This window comes from Symsagittifera roscoffensis, unplaced genomic scaffold (genome assembly GCF_963678635.1).
Source record: "Symsagittifera roscoffensis unplaced genomic scaffold, txSymRosc1.1 SCAFFOLD_532, whole genome shotgun sequence".
Classification (NCBI taxonomy): domain Eukaryota; kingdom Metazoa; phylum Xenacoelomorpha; order Acoela; family Convolutidae; genus Symsagittifera; species Symsagittifera roscoffensis.
This window is the reverse complement of record NW_026970949.1, coordinates 5255-25037: the sequence shown is the minus strand read 5'-3', so window position 1 is coordinate 25037 and position 19783 is coordinate 5255. Positions and strand designations below refer to the sequence as shown.

The 19783-nt window shown below is 35.1% G+C and overlaps 2 protein-coding genes across 3 annotated transcripts; both read left to right on the top strand.

The window, feature by feature from the left end:
• The first annotated feature begins 1916 nt into the window (after positions 1–1916).
• On the top strand, positions 1917–2450 carry LOC134856051 (oligodendrocyte transcription factor 2-like). Its single transcript, XM_063872421.1, has one exon. It carries the CDS (start codon positions 1917–1919, stop codon positions 2448–2450), a length of 534 nt encoding a protein of 177 aa, XP_063728491.1.
• A 14874-nt stretch (positions 2451–17324) lies between these two features.
• Positions 17325–19353, top strand: LOC134856052 (oligodendrocyte transcription factor 3-like). Of its 2 annotated transcripts, none has more exons than XM_063872423.1 (3): positions 17325–17945; positions 18363–18427; positions 19063–19353. In XM_063872423.1, the coding sequence occupies exons 1-3, from the start codon at positions 17473–17475 to the stop codon at positions 19188–19190; spliced, it is 666 nt and encodes a 221-aa protein (XP_063728493.1). In that variant the 5' UTR covers positions 17325–17472; the 3' UTR covers positions 19191–19353. The 2 variants fall into 2 exon arrangements, with proteins under 2 accessions (XP_063728493.1, XP_063728492.1); XM_063872422.1 differs by having other exon boundaries at positions 19057–19353.
• The last annotated feature ends 430 nt before the right edge of the window (positions 19354–19783 follow it).

Below are 19783 nucleotides of genomic sequence, written 5' to 3'. Positions count from 1 at the left end.
TTGATAAAATTTCACTCTATCTGTTTCCTCAGTTGTGGGTTATTGCTTTCTGGCAAAAGACTAAGTCGCCTTAACTATCAAGGGAGCGGGAAAAACGTAGATACTTTTTAAAACTTTTTTCTTTTTAATGCCCTTAGTTAATTTTAAAAAGTATGCAAAAAATTCAAGAAGCACCATAAATTGGAGTTTGTGATGAAAAATCTTGCCAAATTTGAGCATGCGTGGACAACATCCCATAAAGTCGAAAACTTTTTTTTAGTGTTTTGAAGAAAAAAAATGCGTGGCTGTCAGAAAATAGTAATGAAAAATGTGCAAAAGTGTTAGTTTGTGCGTTTATGAGACAAAAACTGAAGGTTTCTGTATTTCCTATTTTTAAATAGTTTTTGGCCATGAGAAAAAATTCAAAAAACATGTTTTACGACCAGATGTTACGTTTTTCCGCTCCCTGTTAATAACCCATGAATCTCCAATACCCTTGCCTGGAACTTTCTGTCATTTATGGTGTGAGTGGCTAGCGCTTGGCCAAAACGCATTTAGCCCGAAGTAGGTCCCCGGGTTGACCTCCATACACCAAAAATGCTTATCATACAATTACATACAACAAAAATCATTATCATACACTTCCATTTTTGTATTACTGATAAATAATAAGTTTTCATTTTAAAATTTTACAGCTCAGATTCTTTAAAGTGTGTAACACAAACACAATCATGAATTAAAAAAGTAATTAGAAAAACTAAAAGAATCGGCTTTTTTGAGATACTTCAATTTAAAAACTTTTACTATCGCTTTCAAAAAAGAATTCTCACCCAATTTTTTACGTTTTTTTCTCATTTGTGAAACTTGCATTTACGGTCCATGGAGGTCACCCAAGTCGCAGTTTAGTAATTTCTATTTTAACTAAGTTGTCTCCATTTGTGCTATTTCTATCAAATGTGAGAGTGAAACAGCAAGGGTTGAGGTGCTTTCGGCTAAGTTTTTGGATTCGCTCTATGTTCACATATTCACAAATGATTAACCGTTGAATAGATAAAGATATTCTTTTTTTCTACCAGCGCGGTCAAAATTTAGTGCAAGTGATTTTCAACCATGATCTAGATCCAATCGTGAATGCTTCAATTGTATCCGACCATTTCATCCATAACTCATTGCTCTCCAAATTTCCTCTCAAACTCAAAAAACTTGGTGCTTTGCCGGTATTACCTGAAGTCATTACACTAAGTCAATAATCCAGCCTCTGCTATCTTTAAAAAAATAACTATTTTTCTCAGGAACAAGATATTTTCCGCTCTTCTTGCTTCGCCAATGAAAAATTTCGGCTGATTAAAAATCACCACTTGGTTTTAGTAATTTGGACCTCTTTAAATATCCCTCCCCTTCTTAGCAAAAGTGGAGGAGGAGGGGAGGTCGTTAATAGGTAAAATGAGCGCATATGTTTAACCGTTGAATTATTTCATGATAGCGTTGACAATTCGTTGCTAGGTACCAAAGGGGGGGGGGGGTAGTTAAAGAGATTCAGAAATTTTAAAGACAACTTAACCGGGGCCCAGAAATAAAGAGCCATTTGGATAAATACTGTCTGTCAATTATTGAATAATTCGATCAATAAGAAAACAATAGGAAAATAAACTGCTCTTAATTTGCAATCAACAACTATGATATATTCAGCCTGACACTTGAATGGAAAATCTATTCAATTCCTTTAATCAAATTTAATTCTAACTTTAAGAGTTTGAAGAAATCATTAATCTCTTACTATATTCTAAAGTGGGACACTCAAATTCGGAGTTGATGAAATTCGAATTCAATTTTTAAATTATCAGTTTCTAAACTTATTTTTCTGAACCTTTAAAAAAGACATTAAAATTTCAGAGAGAGACACTTCTTGTCGATTGTATTCGAAATAAAATAGTAAAATGAGTGAATCTCCTAACTGGGATCAAAACTTGGACGACGAGCAACAGGATCTTCGGCTCAAGGTGAACTCACGAGAGCGAAAACGAATGCACGACTTGAACTCGGCTTTGGACGGACTACGCGAGGTTATGCCTTATGCACACGGACCCACAGTTCGCAAACTGTCAAAAATTGCTACTCTTATTTTGGCGCGAAATTACATCATGATGCTGAGTGCTTCGCTTACCGAGATGAAAAAGCTTCTCGCCGAGTCCTACTCGGTTAATGCGGCACTCACTCATTCGCTGCAAAATGGCGGGAAACCGATAAGCCGTTCGGGTCAAAACTTGGGCCCAAGTGGCGTCGCGGCGAATTGGAATTTTCCGCTGAACGAGTTACGCAACTCAGGCAGTGATTGCGTAAGAGGAACCACTCAACCGCAGTGCCAAATCAGCGAACACTTCGTCTCAACGGCCAGGCTGCCCATCCTTCGGTTTGTAGAGAATCTCAAAACTTATGTAAAAAAAACAAAAGAACCCCGAAAAGACTTCTAAGTAGAAGATCCCACTAAATACTCAGAACGGTTAAAATTGCTCTGCAAAAATTGTGTCAGCTTGAGTAGTTGAAATTCAAATGCTGCCAATTCAACCAATTAGCAAATATTAAAAACGGAAAACACTTTGGAGAAGAAATGATAAGGAGCTCAATTTTTGAATAACTCACCGAAGCACCGAATGCGCGGCAATTTTGTCAGCCAATAAGAATTCATTTTTCATGAAATCGAAGGAAATAAAGCAAAAAAATTAGTCAGTTCATGACAGTTTGAAGAGCATTGATTGGTTGAAAATTTTTGCGCATTCGGTCCTTCGCGCATAAAAAGAGCCCCTCCTTTAACACATTTGAATTTCAGGCAAGAGCAACGGGTGAATACTTCGGCAGATAGAGTATTGTCCAAGGGGAAGAGAACAGCTGCTGGTTAGAGTTTTTCATCAGAATTTTCTCATTGTGCTTTTTCTGCTTTTATGCGGGGTCAAGCAAACAAATTTTCAAGTTTTCAAAAAATGTCGGTAGAGAAAGTCGCGAAATTCGAAACATATCAAACTTTGGTCCAGAAAATGGAACCAAATCTATGCGGGGTCGAACAAACAAATTTTTTTAAATGTTGTTCGAAACATTGAAAAAGTCGAAAAAGTCTAAACATATTGAATATTGGCCGAGAAAGCCGAACCATATCTGAGCTGGGTCGAAAAAAGTCCAACACTTTTTTTGTTCGAACGAGAAAGTCGAAAAATACCAAAAATTGGTCGAGAAAGTCGAGACAGACCAAATTTCAGTCGAGAAAGTCGAACACAAATCGAGCACCTCGACCCGGGAAGTACAAATTGAATTTTGATTTGATTTTTCCAAAAAAGAGACCAGCTTAAAATTATAAAAAAAAATTCACAAGGTAATGTAAATTACCATTATCTATCATCGTTCAATCTCAAAGTTTCGGCCATGAATATAAATTAAGTGCAATATGCAAGAGGTTTCAAATTAGGGTAGAAGAATGTTGTATATGCGAACATTGTTTCACAGAATTAGTGGGAAAGGATGTTAGTTTTAGGCACAGAAAACAAGGAAATGATTCACATGACTCATCGAATCGTGGACTATAAGCGAAACGCTAGTGACGATAGACTTTTGGACAAAAACACAGATGCTAAGAAGATGCGAATATCAAACGAGAAGTAATGAACTCCAAAAAACTGCTCGCGAAAACGACTTGTGCTTTCGAAAACTCATAACAACTCGCAAATACAAATTTTCTGAAGCACATGCGCACAATTGTTCAAATTAGAAGAAAAAAGTTCAATTATCCAAATTGCATCAGCTGTTTTCAGAATTACTGCGTCAATAGGAAGAAATTAATAGTATCATATCCTTTTTAAAGTGATTTAATTAATGTGGTTAATAATATGGCAGACTGCTTATCAATAGATACAAATTAATTATTTATAGATTTAGTATACAATTGGTTTTTAGCTACAAAAAAACGATCTGCCGCCCGTCTAAATCAGTGAGCATACAAATTGCAACAAGACAAGACTACTCGCAACAAGGCGACGCCCTGCATAGTCCGATTGCTCTTTAATGTTTATGAAGAAGTGTGCAATTTAAAAAGTATATTGAAAGAATAAAAAAAGTGGAAAAAGTTGAATATTTAATTTTTTTTGTAATAACCAAGCCCCTTTACTAGAAAAAACAATGCTCGATAATAGAATGTTTTGTTTCATTTAATAAATAAAACTATACGTCTCAGTTCCTGGTTTAATCTTAGATCAAAGTTGATCTGATCCTAAATTCAAAATGATATTTATGAAAACAAATAATTTAAGAGGATGTTAAAAATGAATGTTTTTTAGATAAGACATAACTGTTTGTCTATTGTTAACTTACAACCAGGAGGGGGATTCAACTTTCTAAATCTATTTCATTTTACTTTTTCTAGTTTTTGATTAAGAAAGCGGAAAAAAAATTGAACAGAGAGGGTACTACTCTTCTTTTCTTGAGAAGAGGTACTCCGGCAATTGTCCAGTTGAAGTTTTTTGGACCAAGGGTAATTTGTCTGTCAGGACCAAAGGTAATTTTAAGTTCTTTCCAAAAAAAAAGTGGCGAAAAAAAATGTTTTATCTTAAAATTTAACGTTTGAAAGTTATACTTTTAAATAATTTTTGTTCAAAAAAATTGACAGACTTTGAAAGGGTAAAAAAAGAAGTTGTTTTAAAAGAGAATACAATGAAAGAAGAGATATATTATTGTCTGTTTGGCAAGAAATTAGCATCAATGGAATATGGCAACTGACACTCCTCCAGAGAAAATTTTGTTTTTTCCTGCACCTGCTTTTTAGACCTCAATCTTCTTTTAACTTATAACGTTGTTTTTCATCAGAAGACTCATTTTTGCAATTTTTTGATATCTGATATTAAAAAATCGAAATTAAATTTTTTCATTTGCCTTAGTTAATTTAATGTTCAAACCGTTGGGGAATTTATCTGTTTTTAAAGTCATAAAAATAAACACACGCCACAACACTGGTGTCAGGGATAAATTTGAAGTTATTTTAGTCATTTACTGATTCTAAGAATTTGTTCGCTCAGTTGAATTCTGATTCAAGTGTTATCTTGAAAGTGCAATCTTATCTTGAGGTCTGAACAAATGTGGATTAGAAAAGAAGTAACCGAATCCTATCTAAACAGTTAAAGCAACAGCTTTTTATATAAGTGGAGCATTTTCAAAGTTTTACCCCACACTCTATTTTAAGTAAAGTGATATATTTAGCATATAGTAACATTTAATTTATATGTTTTGAAGAATTGTAACTATGCTTATCTAAAAGCTGAAAAAAATTTGTTTTCCTTGAGGTCTCTGCAAGCATCCAGCCACCATTTTAAAGGTCTCAGCTCTATCAACTACATTTACATTCCCAACAAAAACAATCCCAATTGTTTTGTCGAAGGGTAAGGTAATTTTATGAAAAAACTCAAAGAAAGCTTGTCTACAAGCAAACAAGGCTAGAAGAACGAAACTAAATATGACAAAATTGTTATCGTCACTTCAAAATAGATATTCGAAATAGATCAAAATGGCGGGAAACTCTAATTAAAACTATCACGACTCAGAAAAAATTTTAATAAACTGAACAAGGACAGTCGCTTACTGTGCAAGTAGCACAGAATGTTCCAACCATAGTCTTTATAAAACTACGGTTTAGAAAGTTTTTTCCAAATAAAAGTAGTTTTTCTGCTTGGTGTGATAGGACTTGACCTAAAAAAGATCTGACAAAAAATACTAATGGCATATTAGACAGCATAGAAGAAAAGGTAAAAGCAGATATAGAAAAATGACGGGAAAAACTTTAAAAAAATTTAATAAAAGTTTTGAAGTTTTGAGTGAAATTTTTGATTTTTTCGCATTAAAAGCAGCAAGGATTCTCCCCCATCTGCTGCTCCTCAAAACTAAATCAAAAACAACCGGATACAATTCTAATAATCTGAGCCGCCGCATAATTTTAAGGAAGCAAGGCCTATTAGACTAGTTTTTCACTGAACTAAAAGCTCTCTAAATTAGGCATCCAAAACAGAAGAAGTGCAAAGTAAACGGGGAAGTTAAACAATTCGATAAACTAAGGAGTACAGGCAAAACATCTGCCGCCCTTGGCTGCCTTTCAGACAAGAAAACATAAGGAGTACCTCCTTCAAGCCACGTCATTCAAGGAAAAACAGTCTTTTGTATCCTGAAAGAAAACACCCCAAAGCCAAAGCAGCGAACATTAACTCTCTAACTGAGGTAAGTGAAGACACAATGCTATAGCACCCTTCTATATTCGATTTAAAAAACGCCAAAACAGTTCAAAAACCAACCCTGAAAGCGCAGGGAAGCCAATTTTCCTCAGATCTAGATGCGAATGGAGAAGGTTATTAACATACTCCAACCAGGCATCTATTGAGCTTTGCAAAACAATTGAAAAGCTATCCAATACAATAGCAAGTAAAGTTTTATCCCATAAAAACCTAACGGCGTTCAACACCAGGAGTAAAGTTTTTTGGTATGAGCAAGGTACTGAGCCGAATAATTGGCAAACCAATAACCCAAGCTATGATAACAGAATTTAAAACTTTGGAAAAAATTTCTCCAACTCTGCCTAGGCCGGAAATGTGGAATCGAAAATACTATCCACAGCTTGAGAAACGAGTTTGAGAAAACAGAAATGGACGCCATACTATTTATTGATGCAGAAAAAGCCTTCAACTCGCTCAATAGAGAACATGTTCTAAAATTGTAGGAGTCTTTTGTCCGGCAACACAACAAGCGCTGGTCAACTCATATAATTATCGATCAATATTATATGACAACAACACGGTTTTGACATATACCGAAGGCAAAATGCAAGGTGATCCCCTTGCAATGTCTTTGTACGGAATAGGGATAATCCCACTGATCGAGCTCCTGCAAAAACCAAAGCTCACCCAAAATTGATACGCAGATGACGGAAGCGCTGCAGGTGATCTTAGGAGTCTCCATGCAATACTGACATCCTGGATGTGCGAGGAAAGGCTTTCGGCTGCAATGTGGAGCCTTCAAAGTGTCAGCTCATAATGAAGGAAAACTGTCGAGAAAGCGCCATAAAGATTTTGCAAGGCATATATATTTCAATGGTAGATGGTTTTAGAGTCCTTGGATCGGTTATAGGAACAACATCAGCACGCAATCAAAACATGCAAAGCGAAACCAGAAAAACAACAACTCTAACAAAAAAAACTTTCCAAAATACCTAAGAGATCACCATAAAATGCGTACTCCTGCTGCACACAGAGAGCTTAAAATAATTTAAGCTTTCTAACCAGAACAACTCCGGAAGTACTTAAGAAAATGGATGAAATTGAGAAAAACGTAAGACAGCAGCTGCTTCCTAGTATTAATAGTAAAAACCATATACCGATGAAGATGGCAGCCTTTTTGCACTACCAAAATTTCTAGACCTCCGACTTTGCCAGCAATTACGAGTTGTCACGAACCATTTGTGATCCGATAGAAAACAGTGATCCAGAATTAGCTGAAACGGAATAAAAATGTTAAAAAGTAATATCAAGACTGAGAGACAGACCTTCACATTCTCGAAAAAGGCTAAAATTATGAAAAAATTTTCATCAGAAAAGCTAGCGCTAACAAAAAGTCTAGCATCACAGAAGGGAGCATCGAACTTGATAAGCAAGCTATACTGAAAAATCACTGTTTTTCTCTCAACAAATTGGAGTTTACAGACACTTTACATCTGAGATATGGAATGGATCCACCAAAAACTCCACATACATGCCCATGTGGACAACCGTTCACGCTGACCCACTCTCTACAGGTGAATACGAAGGTGAATACACTCACTAAGACATAATGAATTGCGTGATACCTTTGTGACACTCTTGGACGAAATTTGCCATGATATTGAAACTTCAATGGTTGGAAGACGAAAGCTTTCTAAACAAAACAGAGCCTGGTGCTGCTCCTCCACGGAACGAATCATACTCTGACACAACAATTTTTAAAAGAACCAAAATATGTTTTGCATTTCTGAGGAGTGCAATCCTCTGCTTCATAAAGTGCGAAAAACTTAAAATTCATTATATGGACAGTTCCATCAGTGCTATAACCGAGGATTTAGACTCTAAGTGACAATTCTCTGGATGCACTAAAATCGACTTGATTTGTTCATGAAATTTTGCCGATGTATTGATATAGCGTTGTCATGGCCCTATCCAACCTGTGCATGGACCATTGCATGACGGAAGGGCCCATTTTAATTAGCCTCTTATTTTTAAAAATGAAGGAGGACAGCCGGTTACCGTGCAAGTAGCACAGAATAATTCTAACATAGTCTTTAGAAAACTACGGTTTAGAAAGATTTTTTTTTCTAAGTAAATGCAGTTTTTTCTGTTTGGTGTGGTAGGATCTGACGTAAAAAGAATATGACAGAAAAAAATTAGTCAGGGCATATTAGACAAAGTAGAAGAAAAGGTAGATGCAGTAGTAGACAAAATACTGGAAAAACAAAGAAAAAATCAAAAAAAAATTCTAGTTTTTGCTGAAAATTTTTGATTTTTTAAAAATTTTTGGTTCCCAAAATGAAGCCTAAAACTCAAAACTAGTTTATTTGCTTAAAATTAAGTTTTAAGGTCTTAAAAAAGGTATCATTTACTGTTGAATGCCTGCTTGCTTGCTTGATTCGCTCGAATTAAGTTGAAAAGCTTTAGTCTAATTTAGCCTACTTGTGATATAATTTTATTGAATAGTTTCAAGTTGTATGACGACAATGGTGCGCTTGTAAGAAGAAGGCCCGGGACGGGATTTCAGAGACAAACTTTGCAAGTCGCTATACTCCCCTTCAACCCGGACACCCCTGCTGGAACTTCTATCCCTGAAAACAGTTAAAAACATAAACAGTTAAGGAAGAAAAAGGTAGAAGCACTAGTAGAAAAAGACTGGAAAAATAAAAAACTTTTAAAAAAAATTTCAGTTTTTGCAGAAAAGTTTGGATTTTCTTAGGAGTTTTTTTATTGAGTTTCTTGTGATAGCCTAAATCACAATACAGTTTTAGTGTGACTGTATCTAGAGCTCTTTGATTTTTAAAATGTCGATCCAAACAAGAATATATCTGCGAATGCAGAAGTCGCCACTTTATTGAAAAGCAACGTGTCAAACACAACAGTCGGATCAAATAATTCGAACGGTGTTGAAACAAGCAAGAAAGAAGGCACCTTAATTTTTTAAAACAAAGCCTTCAGATATTACAGCATGCGTGATAGATCAGTTAATCACAAGATTAAGTGGATCCGAATGGTTGATTGGCGTATTGGAAACAGATCAGAACACTCCCGAGCAAAGGAAAGGAGAAGATAACAACGTTATCTCTCGTTGAGAGGAGAACTGAGGCGCGGCGCTTGAAGACTATTTTACAAACAATTGATACCTTTAGCTACTGTACTGCTATGACCGGAAAAAAATTTTCATCAATTTTTGTTGTAATTTCAGAGCATGGGTAAATTATGGTGAGGGAAGAGTCAATTCATTACTAATGGATCAGATGTATAACTTTCACTGAAAGAATCTGTATTTATGTTTTGTCGCCCTATTTTTAGTAGCAACCACGTTGTCTGGGAAGCCCAGCTATAAAAAAATTTCCATATATAAACGAAAACTAAGTAAACTTCGATCGGTTGATAGCCTAAAAGCTGTAAAACAAAAGTTAGCCTAAAAACTTAGCTGAAACAGGCCAAAAATCAACTGATTTTGTCAAGATAACTTGTCGTAGAAGTTTCGAACTATGTTTAGAGTTTTAAAAAAATAACTTCCTCTGTTGATGATAACAAAATTAATTTTAAAAAGCTTCAGCTGCATTTGTGACATTCTATCTAAACATTATGATTGACTTTTGTCCTGTAAAGGGAATGTTTTTTAAACAAAGTTGCCACACCAAGAATTTTTTACACAAAGAAGAATCAAGTATGAAAATGATTACCGATCACTTTCTTCTCCATTGTGTTTGGAGTTTCTTATTTTATGTAGCAGTGCACAATCGCGTGTTTTCGTACATTGAGAATGCTTTGCTGCTGTATTTCAAATGATGTGGCATCTGCAATACGTACACCATAACTGATGAGTTTTTTCGTGGATGTTAAGAAAACATCCGATAACATCCGATAAACGTCTGATATACAAAATTACACTTTGGAAAGTTTGTTTTGGCAGTTTGTGCTTGTATTGGTTAAAAACATGCCTGAGTGGCAGTAAAAAGCGCTTAGAAAAGACGGTTTGATTTGAGATTGGAATGATTTGATTGTGTTGTTCCGCAGGGTTCAATTCTAGGACCCCTGTTGTTTATATTCTCCGTTATTGAGAAAACATATCAAAATTCTATAAATCGAAACTATATTGACGACGGAACTTGCTGGACCTTGTGGATGATGACGATGCAATGATGGAACGGGTTGTTTTTTTCTTGGAGAAGGTGCCCGCATCAGACACACAATTTTTGACGTTTAAGGCAACTCCTCCTCCTCCTTGGTTTTGGTTATCCTTTGAGTAGCATTAGGCAAATGTTGTTCTCTCAAGAGTTGAGGATGTTTGCCTGCAGATAGTGAAGAGTTTGAGGATCCAACCTGTTAAGCGTTCTGAATTTTCTCAAGTTTTTTTTTTCTGGTCAGAGATTGCACATCTTGTGGGCTGGACTTACACGCTAATCTTGCATCAATTGAGCTTAAAAGAATTGTATACAGGGGCGGATCTAGGATTTTCTCGAGGGGGGCGGATTTTCAAAAAATTTTCCAAAATTTTAACGACTTTTTTTTTTTAGGTCGACCAAATTGATTTTTCGAGCTCTCCCAAAGCACTGTTTTGCCCCTATTTTGGCAAAGTTTTCTGCGCCCCAGGCAAATTTTTGAAAAAACAGTCAAAAAAAGCCGTTTTTGGGCTCTTTTTTTTTGAAAAATTTTGTCAAAAAATAGCGTTTTTTGGCGCGCGCTCCCCCTCAAAAATAGTATATATTGGCGCCGAAGGCGCCTTTAGAAAAATTTTAGGGTCGGTTGGCCAAAAAGGGATTTCTGAAAAAGTATCAAAGAAGGGACCCTTTGGGTCGGCAGGGGGTCGAATCCCTGAGGAGGGAGCGTCCGCCCCCCCGCCCCCCCCCCTAAATCCGCCCCTGATTGTATATGCAAATAAATAGGGGTGTAAGCAATTTTCTATATATGAAGATCTACGATAAGTATTTTTGGTCAAACCGGGAACGTGGCGCGTCCCTCAATTCTTGTTCCACCCTCAAATCCAAAGCCCTCTCTGGCTCTAGCGTCTCCCTGCAAAAAAATCAAAAAAATTGTTACCCCTGACCTTAAAGATGTCTCTTACTAGTGACTCGTCTCACTATCTCCATTTCACTACTTGCCGCTACTTCCGTAGGAGCACCTCAAAATTGTATCGTATTCGCTATTATTCTGTATACGTCCAAGTAACCTCAATCGCTGAGCTGTGATGTTTTTTTTTGCATCCAAGAGTCATCTGCAAACTATGCAAAAATCAATTCTTGTAACTAGTTTTCTTTACGTGTTCTCTTGATGGAAAAAAATAACACCAAAACAACAGCAAAAACAATCTAGATGGAATCATCGTGCCCGCACTCTTTCCCGCAAAACAGCTCTTTAAGTTTTGCAACTTCCCTTCTTTTGCTCTTTTCCATCCTCCTAGCCGCTACATTGTCTCTTATACACATTTCTTGATTCCAGCGAGTAGTTTCACTCTATCTGTTTCCTCAGTTGTGGGTTATTGCTTTCTGGCAAAAGACTAAGTCGCCTTAACTATCAAGGGAGCGGGAAAAACGTAGATACTTTTTTCTTTTTAATGCCCTTAGTTAATTTTAAAAAGTATGCAAAAAAATTCAAGAAGCACCATAAATTGGAGTTTGTGACGAAAAATCTTGCCAAATTTGAGCATGCGCGGACAACATCCCGTAAAGTCGAAAACTTTTTTTTAGTGATTGAAGAAAAAAAATGCGTGGCTGTCAGAAAATAGTAATGAAAAATGTGCAAAAATGTTAGTTTGTGCGTTTATGAGACAAAAAATGAAGGTTTCTGTATTTCCTTTTTTTAAAAAGTTTTTGGCCATGAGAAAAAATTCAAAAAACATTTTACGACCAGAAGTTACGTTTTTCCGCTCCCTGTTAATAACCCATGAATCTCCAAAACCCTTGCATGGAACTTTCTGTCATTGATGGTGTGAGTGGCTAGCGCTTGGCCAAAACGCATTTAGCCCAAAGTAGGTCCCCGGGTTGACCTCCATACACCAAAAATACTTATCATACAATTCCATACAACCAAAAATCATTATCATACAATTCCATACATCAAGTGTATATAGAAAATGATTACCATAAATTTTCCATATATGAAAATTATATGACTGGCATTTTTTTGATGGCGACTCCAAATTTTTTTTCAACTGCAATTCGAATTTTGTACGCAAACAATCATTTTCCGAAAAAAAATTTTTGCATGCAAAATTTAAATTTTTGTGTGCATAACGTAGTCATGGATACGATAACATTGGCTTTTTTTCTTATCACTTACATATTTTTTTCAAAAACGCTGAAAATCCCTTTTTTGTATAGCGTGTTTATGTATGCCTTGATCACTGTCTGATAACTTGATAATTCAAAAATTCAAAATAATCATCTTTGAAAAATTTTGCCAAAAATTAAAAGTTTGTTACTTTTGTTATATCATTTGTGAAAGACAGCTCGAATACAGTTCAGGTCATTTACTATGCATTGTAAATGCAAAACCAACCAACTTTTGGTGCTTAGAGTAACCACGGTCTTTGTCACTTGTGTTCGGTTGCAAACAGAACCCAAAATTTTTCAGAAAATAAAATTAGAAACAAAAAACAACTTTTTAGTTTATTGAAAAAACACCTATCATACAATGTCCATTTATGGGAAAACTTTAATCATAGAGATTTCATAAAGTTTTTTGCTTTTGTACGTATGGAATTGTATGAAAAAGTTTCTGTATTTCCTATTTTTAAATAGTTTTTGGCCATGAGAAAAAATTCAAAAAACATATTTTACGACCAGAAGTTACATTTTTGCGCTGCCTGTTAAAAACACATGAATCTCCAAAACCCTTGCCTGGAAATTTCTGTCATTTATGGTGTGAGTGGCTAGCGGTTGGCCAAAACGCATTTAGCCCAAAGTAGGTCCCCGGGTTGACCTCCATACACCAAAACTGCTTATCATACAATTCCATACAACAAAAATCAGTATCATACAATTCCATACATCAAGTGTGTATAGAAAATACTTACCATAAAATTTCCATATAAGGAAATTGTATGACTGGCATTTTTTTGATGGCGACTCCAAATTTTTTTTCAACTGCAAATCGAATTTTGTACGCAAACAAACATTTTCCAAAAAAAATTTTTTGCATGCAAAATTTAATTTTTTGTGTGCATAACGTAGTCATGGATACGATAACATTTGCTTTTTTTCTTTTCACTTTCATTTTTTTTCAAAAACGCTAAAAAATCCCATTTTTTTGTATGGCGTGTTTATGTATGCCTTGATCATTCTCTGATAATTTGATAATTCAAAAATTCAATATAAACATCATTGAAAAATTTTGCCAAAAATTAAAAGTTTCTTACTTTTGTTATATCATTTGTGAACGACAGCTCGAAGACAGTTCAGGTCATTTACTATGCATTGTAAATGCAAGACCGTCCAACCTTTGGTGCTTAGAGTAACCACGGTCTTTGTCACTTGTGTTCGGTTGCAAACAGAACCCAAAATTTTTCAGAAAATAAAATAAAAAACAAAAAACAACTTTTTGGTTTATTGAAAAAACACCTATCATACAATGTCCATTTATGGGAAAACTTTTATCATAGAGATTTCATACAATTTTCTGTACGTATAGAATTGTATGAAAAGATATTTTCCGTTTATGAGAATTGTATGACAAGCATTTTTGGTCAAAACAGGTCAATAGTTTTATTTGGCTACGCCATTTAATTTCATCCTTTGTCGGTTCACAAGAGAATATTAAGACAATAACGAGGCTGCTCGTAAACCAGAGAAAAACCCTGATTGTTCCGACTTCACTATCAGACCAATTTAAAGTTTTTTATTGAATTATTGACAAAATAATCGAAAAGATTTTTTTTTCTTTTTCATTTTTTTCTTTTCCTTTCTTCATTTCATCCCTCACATACTATTTAAAATAGAAAAAACATCTTTAGCGTCTGTTCTTGCTTTAAAAGGGCTAAATTGCTGGATTGAATTCAATTTGTAACGCATTAGTTTGACGCTTTAAGATTTATACGAGCATTATATCGCGCGTCAAGAATCCCAAACTGACCAAATTTGCAATTTTCAATTCCCCATAACTGTACAAAAAATCATCAGTGGCAAATTTTTTTTTTGAGCTCAAGCCAACAAAATCCGTCAAACATGCTTAGTTAAAAAGTCGAATATTTGAACTTCCGTCGAATAAAAAAAACCAAACTTTATCATTTCCTCGGATTTTCATTCACTGTTTTTAGAAGTAATTTTAGAAAATAGCTTGTTTTTATAAGCTTTATTTTTTTGTTTTGTCGCGTTTTAGTGTGATTATCATTAAAAAAGTTTTCATGACTCTATTGTTTTGATTTTTTCGAAAAAAAAATGGTTGGGTCGATAAGTGAAGTCCTCCACATTTGAGTTTCAATTTTGGAAAATCTTTTTTCACAATGTCATAATGTATTGAAATTTAGAATAAACTAAATTCTTGTGAATAAATTTAATCATCATTACTTACATCGTTAAGTTACGCATTAGGCCATAATAACAGTTAAAAAAAGGAAAATGGAAAAATTAAAATTTGGGATGGAAAAGAAGGTTGATTTTTTCTGACATTTGATGTTATGAACTGCAATGAAGTTTGTCAGCGTGATCAAATTTCGGCATCACTTTTTGCATGCAAATTATTTCTTTTAGAAACTCGCCTTGTCAAATTACAACTTCATTTTGTTGAAAATAGAGACGAAATTGAACATTTTTTAAAAAATAATAATTTCACTTTCAAAAACACAGAAGAATAAATTTATATTTCAAAAACGCAGACTGCTACTAGTATCAAGGCGACACCTTGAATGTTCCCACTGTCTTTTAAAAGGTTTATGGAGGAAAGTTTGCTTAAAAACATTGATGAACATTTCAAAACAAAAACTTTCCCTCACACGCTTTGTAATGGTTAAAGCGCTGTAAATTGCACATCGCAGAGTGTTAAATAGACCGAAAAGCATAGCTCAATTCAATTTGGATTCTTAAGATGGATTACTTTCCGCTTGCGGGCTAATAGCACGAAATATATTGCGTGTTAATTATCCCAAATAAGCCAAATTGGCAATCTTTAAAACTACAGAAATTTTTTTTTAAATGATCACATGAGAAATATCTTTTTAAATTTTAGCTTAAGAAACAATACCTTCTGACTTATATTTTAAAATTCCGTCAATAAATGCTAGTTGAGAAGTCAAAAATTTTCAGGAGAAAAAAACACTCCAAACTCAAATATTTCATCGTTTTCTTCGAAATTTTCGTGTTTTGCACCAGCAGATTTAGGGGGCGGGGGCGGACGCAACCCTCCATTCAAAGATTCGACGCCCTGCCGACCCAAAGGGTCCCCCTTTGTACTATTTCAATATCTCCATTGACGGACCGTAAATTTTTTTTTTTTTGAGCCTTTGGCGCCAATATCCCGATTTTTCTATCATTTTTTTCTCCAAAAAATGCCTCCTAAAACGCCTTCTCATCCTGTTTTTTTCATATCTTTATAACGACTTGTGACAGCTCGGAAAATCAAATTGGTCAACCTAGAAAAAGTTGATAAATTTTGAACATTTTAGTAATGAAAAATGTGCAAAAGTGTTAGTTTGTGCGTTTATGAGACAAAAACTGAAGGTTTCTGTATTTCCTATTTTTAAATAGTTTTTGGCCATGAGAAAAAATTCAAAAAACATGTTTTACGACCAGATGTTACGTTTTTCCGCTCCCTGTTAATAACCCATGAATCTCCAATACCCTTGCCTGGAACTTTCTGTCGTTTATGGTGTGAGTGGCTAGCGCTTGGCCAAAACGCATTTAGCCCAAAGTAGGTCCCCGGGTTGACCTTCATGCACCAAAAATGCTTATCATACAATTCCATACAACAAAAATCATTATCATACACTTCCATTTTTGTATTACTGATAAATAATAAGTTTTCATATTAAAATTTTACAGCTCAGATTCTTTAAAGTGTGTAACACAAACACAATCATGAATTAAAAAAGTAATTAGAAAAACTAAAAGAATCGGCTTTTTTGAGATACTTCAGTTTAAAAACTTTTACTATCGCTTTCAAAAAAGAATTCTCACCCAATTTTTTACGTTTTTTTCTCATTTGTGAAACTTGCATATACGGTCCATGGAGGTCACCCAAGTCGCAGTTTAGTAATTTCTATTTTAACTAAGTTTTCTCCATTTGTGCTAAATGTGAGAGTGAAACAGCAAGGGTTGAGGTGCTTTCGGCTAAGTTTTTGGATTCGCTCTATGTTCACATATTCACAAATGATTAACCGTTGAATAGATAAAGATATTCTTTTTTTCTACCAGCGCGGTCAAAATTTAGTGCAAGTGATTTTCAACCATGATCTAGATCCAATCGTGAATGCTTCAATTGTATCCGACCATTTCATCCATAACTCATTGCTCTCCAAATTTCCTCTCAAACTCAAAAAACTTGGTGCTTTGCCGGTATTACCTGAAGTCATTACACTAAGTCAATAATCCAGCCTCTGCTATCTTTAAAAAAATAACTATTTTTCTCAGGAACAAGATATTTTCCGCTCTTCTTGCTTCGCCAATGAAAAATTTCGGCTGATTAAAAATCACCACTTGGTTTTAGTAATTTGGACCTCTTTAAATATCCCTCCCCTTCTTAGCAAAAGTGGAGGAGGAGGGGAGGTCGTTAATAGGTAAAATGAGCGCATATGTTTAACCGTTGAATTATTTCATGATAGCGTTGACAATTCGTTGCTAGGTACCAAAGGGGGGGGGGGTAGTTAAAGAGATTCAGAAATTTTAAAGACAACTTAACCGGGGCCCAGAAATAAAGAGCCATTTGGATAAATACTGTCTGTCAATTATTGAATAATTCGATCAATAAGAAAACAATAGGAAAATAAACTGCTCTTAATTTGCAATCAACAACTATGATATATTCAGCCTAACACTTGAATGGAAAATCTATTCTATTCCTTTAATCAAATTTAATTTTAACTTTAAGACTTTGAAGAAATCATTAATTTCTTACTATATTCTAAAGTGGGACACTCAAATTCGGAGTTGATGAAATTCGAATTAAATTTTTAAATTATCAGTTTCTAAACTTATTTTTCTGAACCTTTAAAAAAGACATTAAAATTTCAGAGAGAGACACTTCTTGTCGATTGTATTCGAAATAAAATAGTAAAATGAGTGAATCTCCTAACTGGGATCAAAACTTGGACGACGAGCAACAGGATCTTTGGCTCAAGGTGAACTCACGAGAGCGAAAACGAATGCACGACTTGAACTCGGCTTTGGACGGACTACGCGAGGTTATGCCTTATGCACACGGACCCACAGTTCGCAAACTGTCAAAAATTGCTACTCTTATTTTGGCGCGAAATTACATCATGATGCTGAGTGCTTCGCTTACCGAGATGAAAAAGCTTCTCGCCGAGTCCTACTCGGTTAATGCGGCACTCACTCATTCGCTGCAAAATGGCGGGAAACCGATAAGCCGTTCGGGTCAAAACTTGGGCCCAAGTGGCGTCGCGGCGAATTGGAATTTTCCGCTGAACGAGTTACGCAACTCAGGCAGTGATTGCGTAAGAGGAACCACGCAACCGCAGTGCCAAATCAGCGAACACTTCATCTCAACGGCCAGGCTGCCCATCCTTCGGTTTGTAGAGAATCTCAAAACTTATGTAAAAAAAACAAAAGAATCCCGAAAAGACTTCTAAGTAGAAGATCCCACTAAATACTCAGAACGGTTAAAATTGTTCTGCAAAAATTGTGTCAGCTTGAGTAGTTAAAATTCAAATGCTGCCAATTCAACCAATTAGCAAATATTAAAAACGGAAAACACTTTGGAGAAGAAATGATAAGGAGCTCAATTTTTGAATAACTCACCGAAGCACCGAATGCGCGGCAATTTTGTCAACCAATAAGAATTCATTTTTCATGAAATCGAAGGAAATAAAGCAAAAAAATTAGTCTGTTCATGACAGTTTGAAGAGCATTGATTGGTTGAGAATTTTTGGGCATTCGGTCCTTCGCGCATAAAAAGAGACCCTCCTTTAACACATTTGAATTTCAGGCAAGAGCAACGGGTGAATACTTCGGCAGATAGAGTATTGTCCAAGGGGAAGAGAACAGCTGCTGGTTAGAGGTTTTCATCAGAATTTTTTCATTGTGCTTTTTCTGCTTTTATGCGGGGTCAAGCAAACAAATTTTCAAGTTTTCAAAAAATCTCGGTAAAGAAAGTCGCGAAATTCGAAACATATCAAACTTTGGTCGAGAAAATCTAACCACATCTATGCGGGGTCGAACAAAGGAATTTTTTTAAATTTTGGTCGAAACATATTGAAAAAGTCGAAAAAGTCGAAACATGTTGATTATTGGCCGAGAAAGCCGAACCATATCTGAGCTGGGTCGAAAAAAGTTCTCCACTTTTTTTTTGTTTGAACGAGAAAGTCGAAAAATACCAAAAGTTGGTTGAGAAAGTCGAGACAGACCAAATTTCAGTCGAGAAAGTCGAACACAAATCGAGCACCTCGACCCGGGAAGTACAAATTGAATTTTGATTTGATTTTTCCAAAAAAGAGACCAGCTTAAAATTATAAAAAAAAATTCACAAGGTAATGTAAATTACCATTATCTATCATCGTTCAATCTCAAAGTTTCGGCCATGAATATAAATTAAGTGCAATATGCAAGAGGTTTCAAATTAGGGTAGAAGAATGTTGTATATGCGAACTTTGTTTCACAGAATTAGTGGGAAAGGATGTTAGTTTTAGGCACAGAAAACAAGGAAATGATTCACATGACTCATCGAATCGTGGACTATAAGCGAAACGCTAGTGACGATAGACTTTTGGACAAAAACACAGATGCTAAGAAGATGCGAATATCAAACGAGAAGTAATGAACTCCAAAAAACTGCTCGCAAAAACGACTTGTGCTTTCGAAAACTCATAACAACTCGCAAATACAAATTTTCTGAAGCACATGCGCACAATTGTTCAAATTAGAAGAAAAAAGTTCAAATATCCAAATTGCATCAGCTGTTTTCAGAATTACTGCGTCAATAGGAAGAAATTAATAGTATCATATCCTTTTTAAAGTGATTTAATTAATGTGGTTAATAATATGGCAGACTGCTTATCAATAGATAGAAATTAATTATTTATAGATTTAGTATACAATTGGTTTTTAGCTACAAAAAAACGATCTGCCACCCGTCTAAATCTGTGAGCAAACAAATTGCAACAAGACAAGACTACTCGCATCAAGGCGACGCCCTGCATAATCCGATTGCGCTTTAATGTTTATGAAGTAGTGTGCTATTTAAAAAGTATATTGAAAGAATAAAAAAAGTGGAAAAAGTTGAATATTTAATTTTTTTTTGTAATAACCAAGCCCCTTTACTAGAAAAAACAATGCTCGATAATAGAATGTTTTGTTTCATTTAATAAATAAAACTATACGTCTCAGTTCCTGGTTTAATCTTAGATCAAA

Bases quoted from the DNA above. Each gene is read 5' to 3' on its own strand.
- LOC134856051 (XM_063872421.1), top strand. From the start codon at position 1,917: ATGAGTGAATCTCCTAACTGGGATCAAAACTTGGACGACGAGCAACAG.
- LOC134856052 (XM_063872422.1), top strand. From the start codon at position 17,473: ATGAGTGAATCTCCTAACTGGGATCAAAACTTGGACGACGAGCAACAG. The intron at 17,946-18,362 runs GTTTGTAGAGAA...TTTGAATTTCAG, and splicing joins GCCAGGCTGCCCATCCTTCG to GCAAGAGCAACGGGTGAATA. The intron at 18,428-19,056 runs GTTAGAGGTTTT...AAAGGATGTTAG, and splicing joins GGGGAAGAGAACAGCTGCTG to TTTTAGGCACAGAAAACAAG.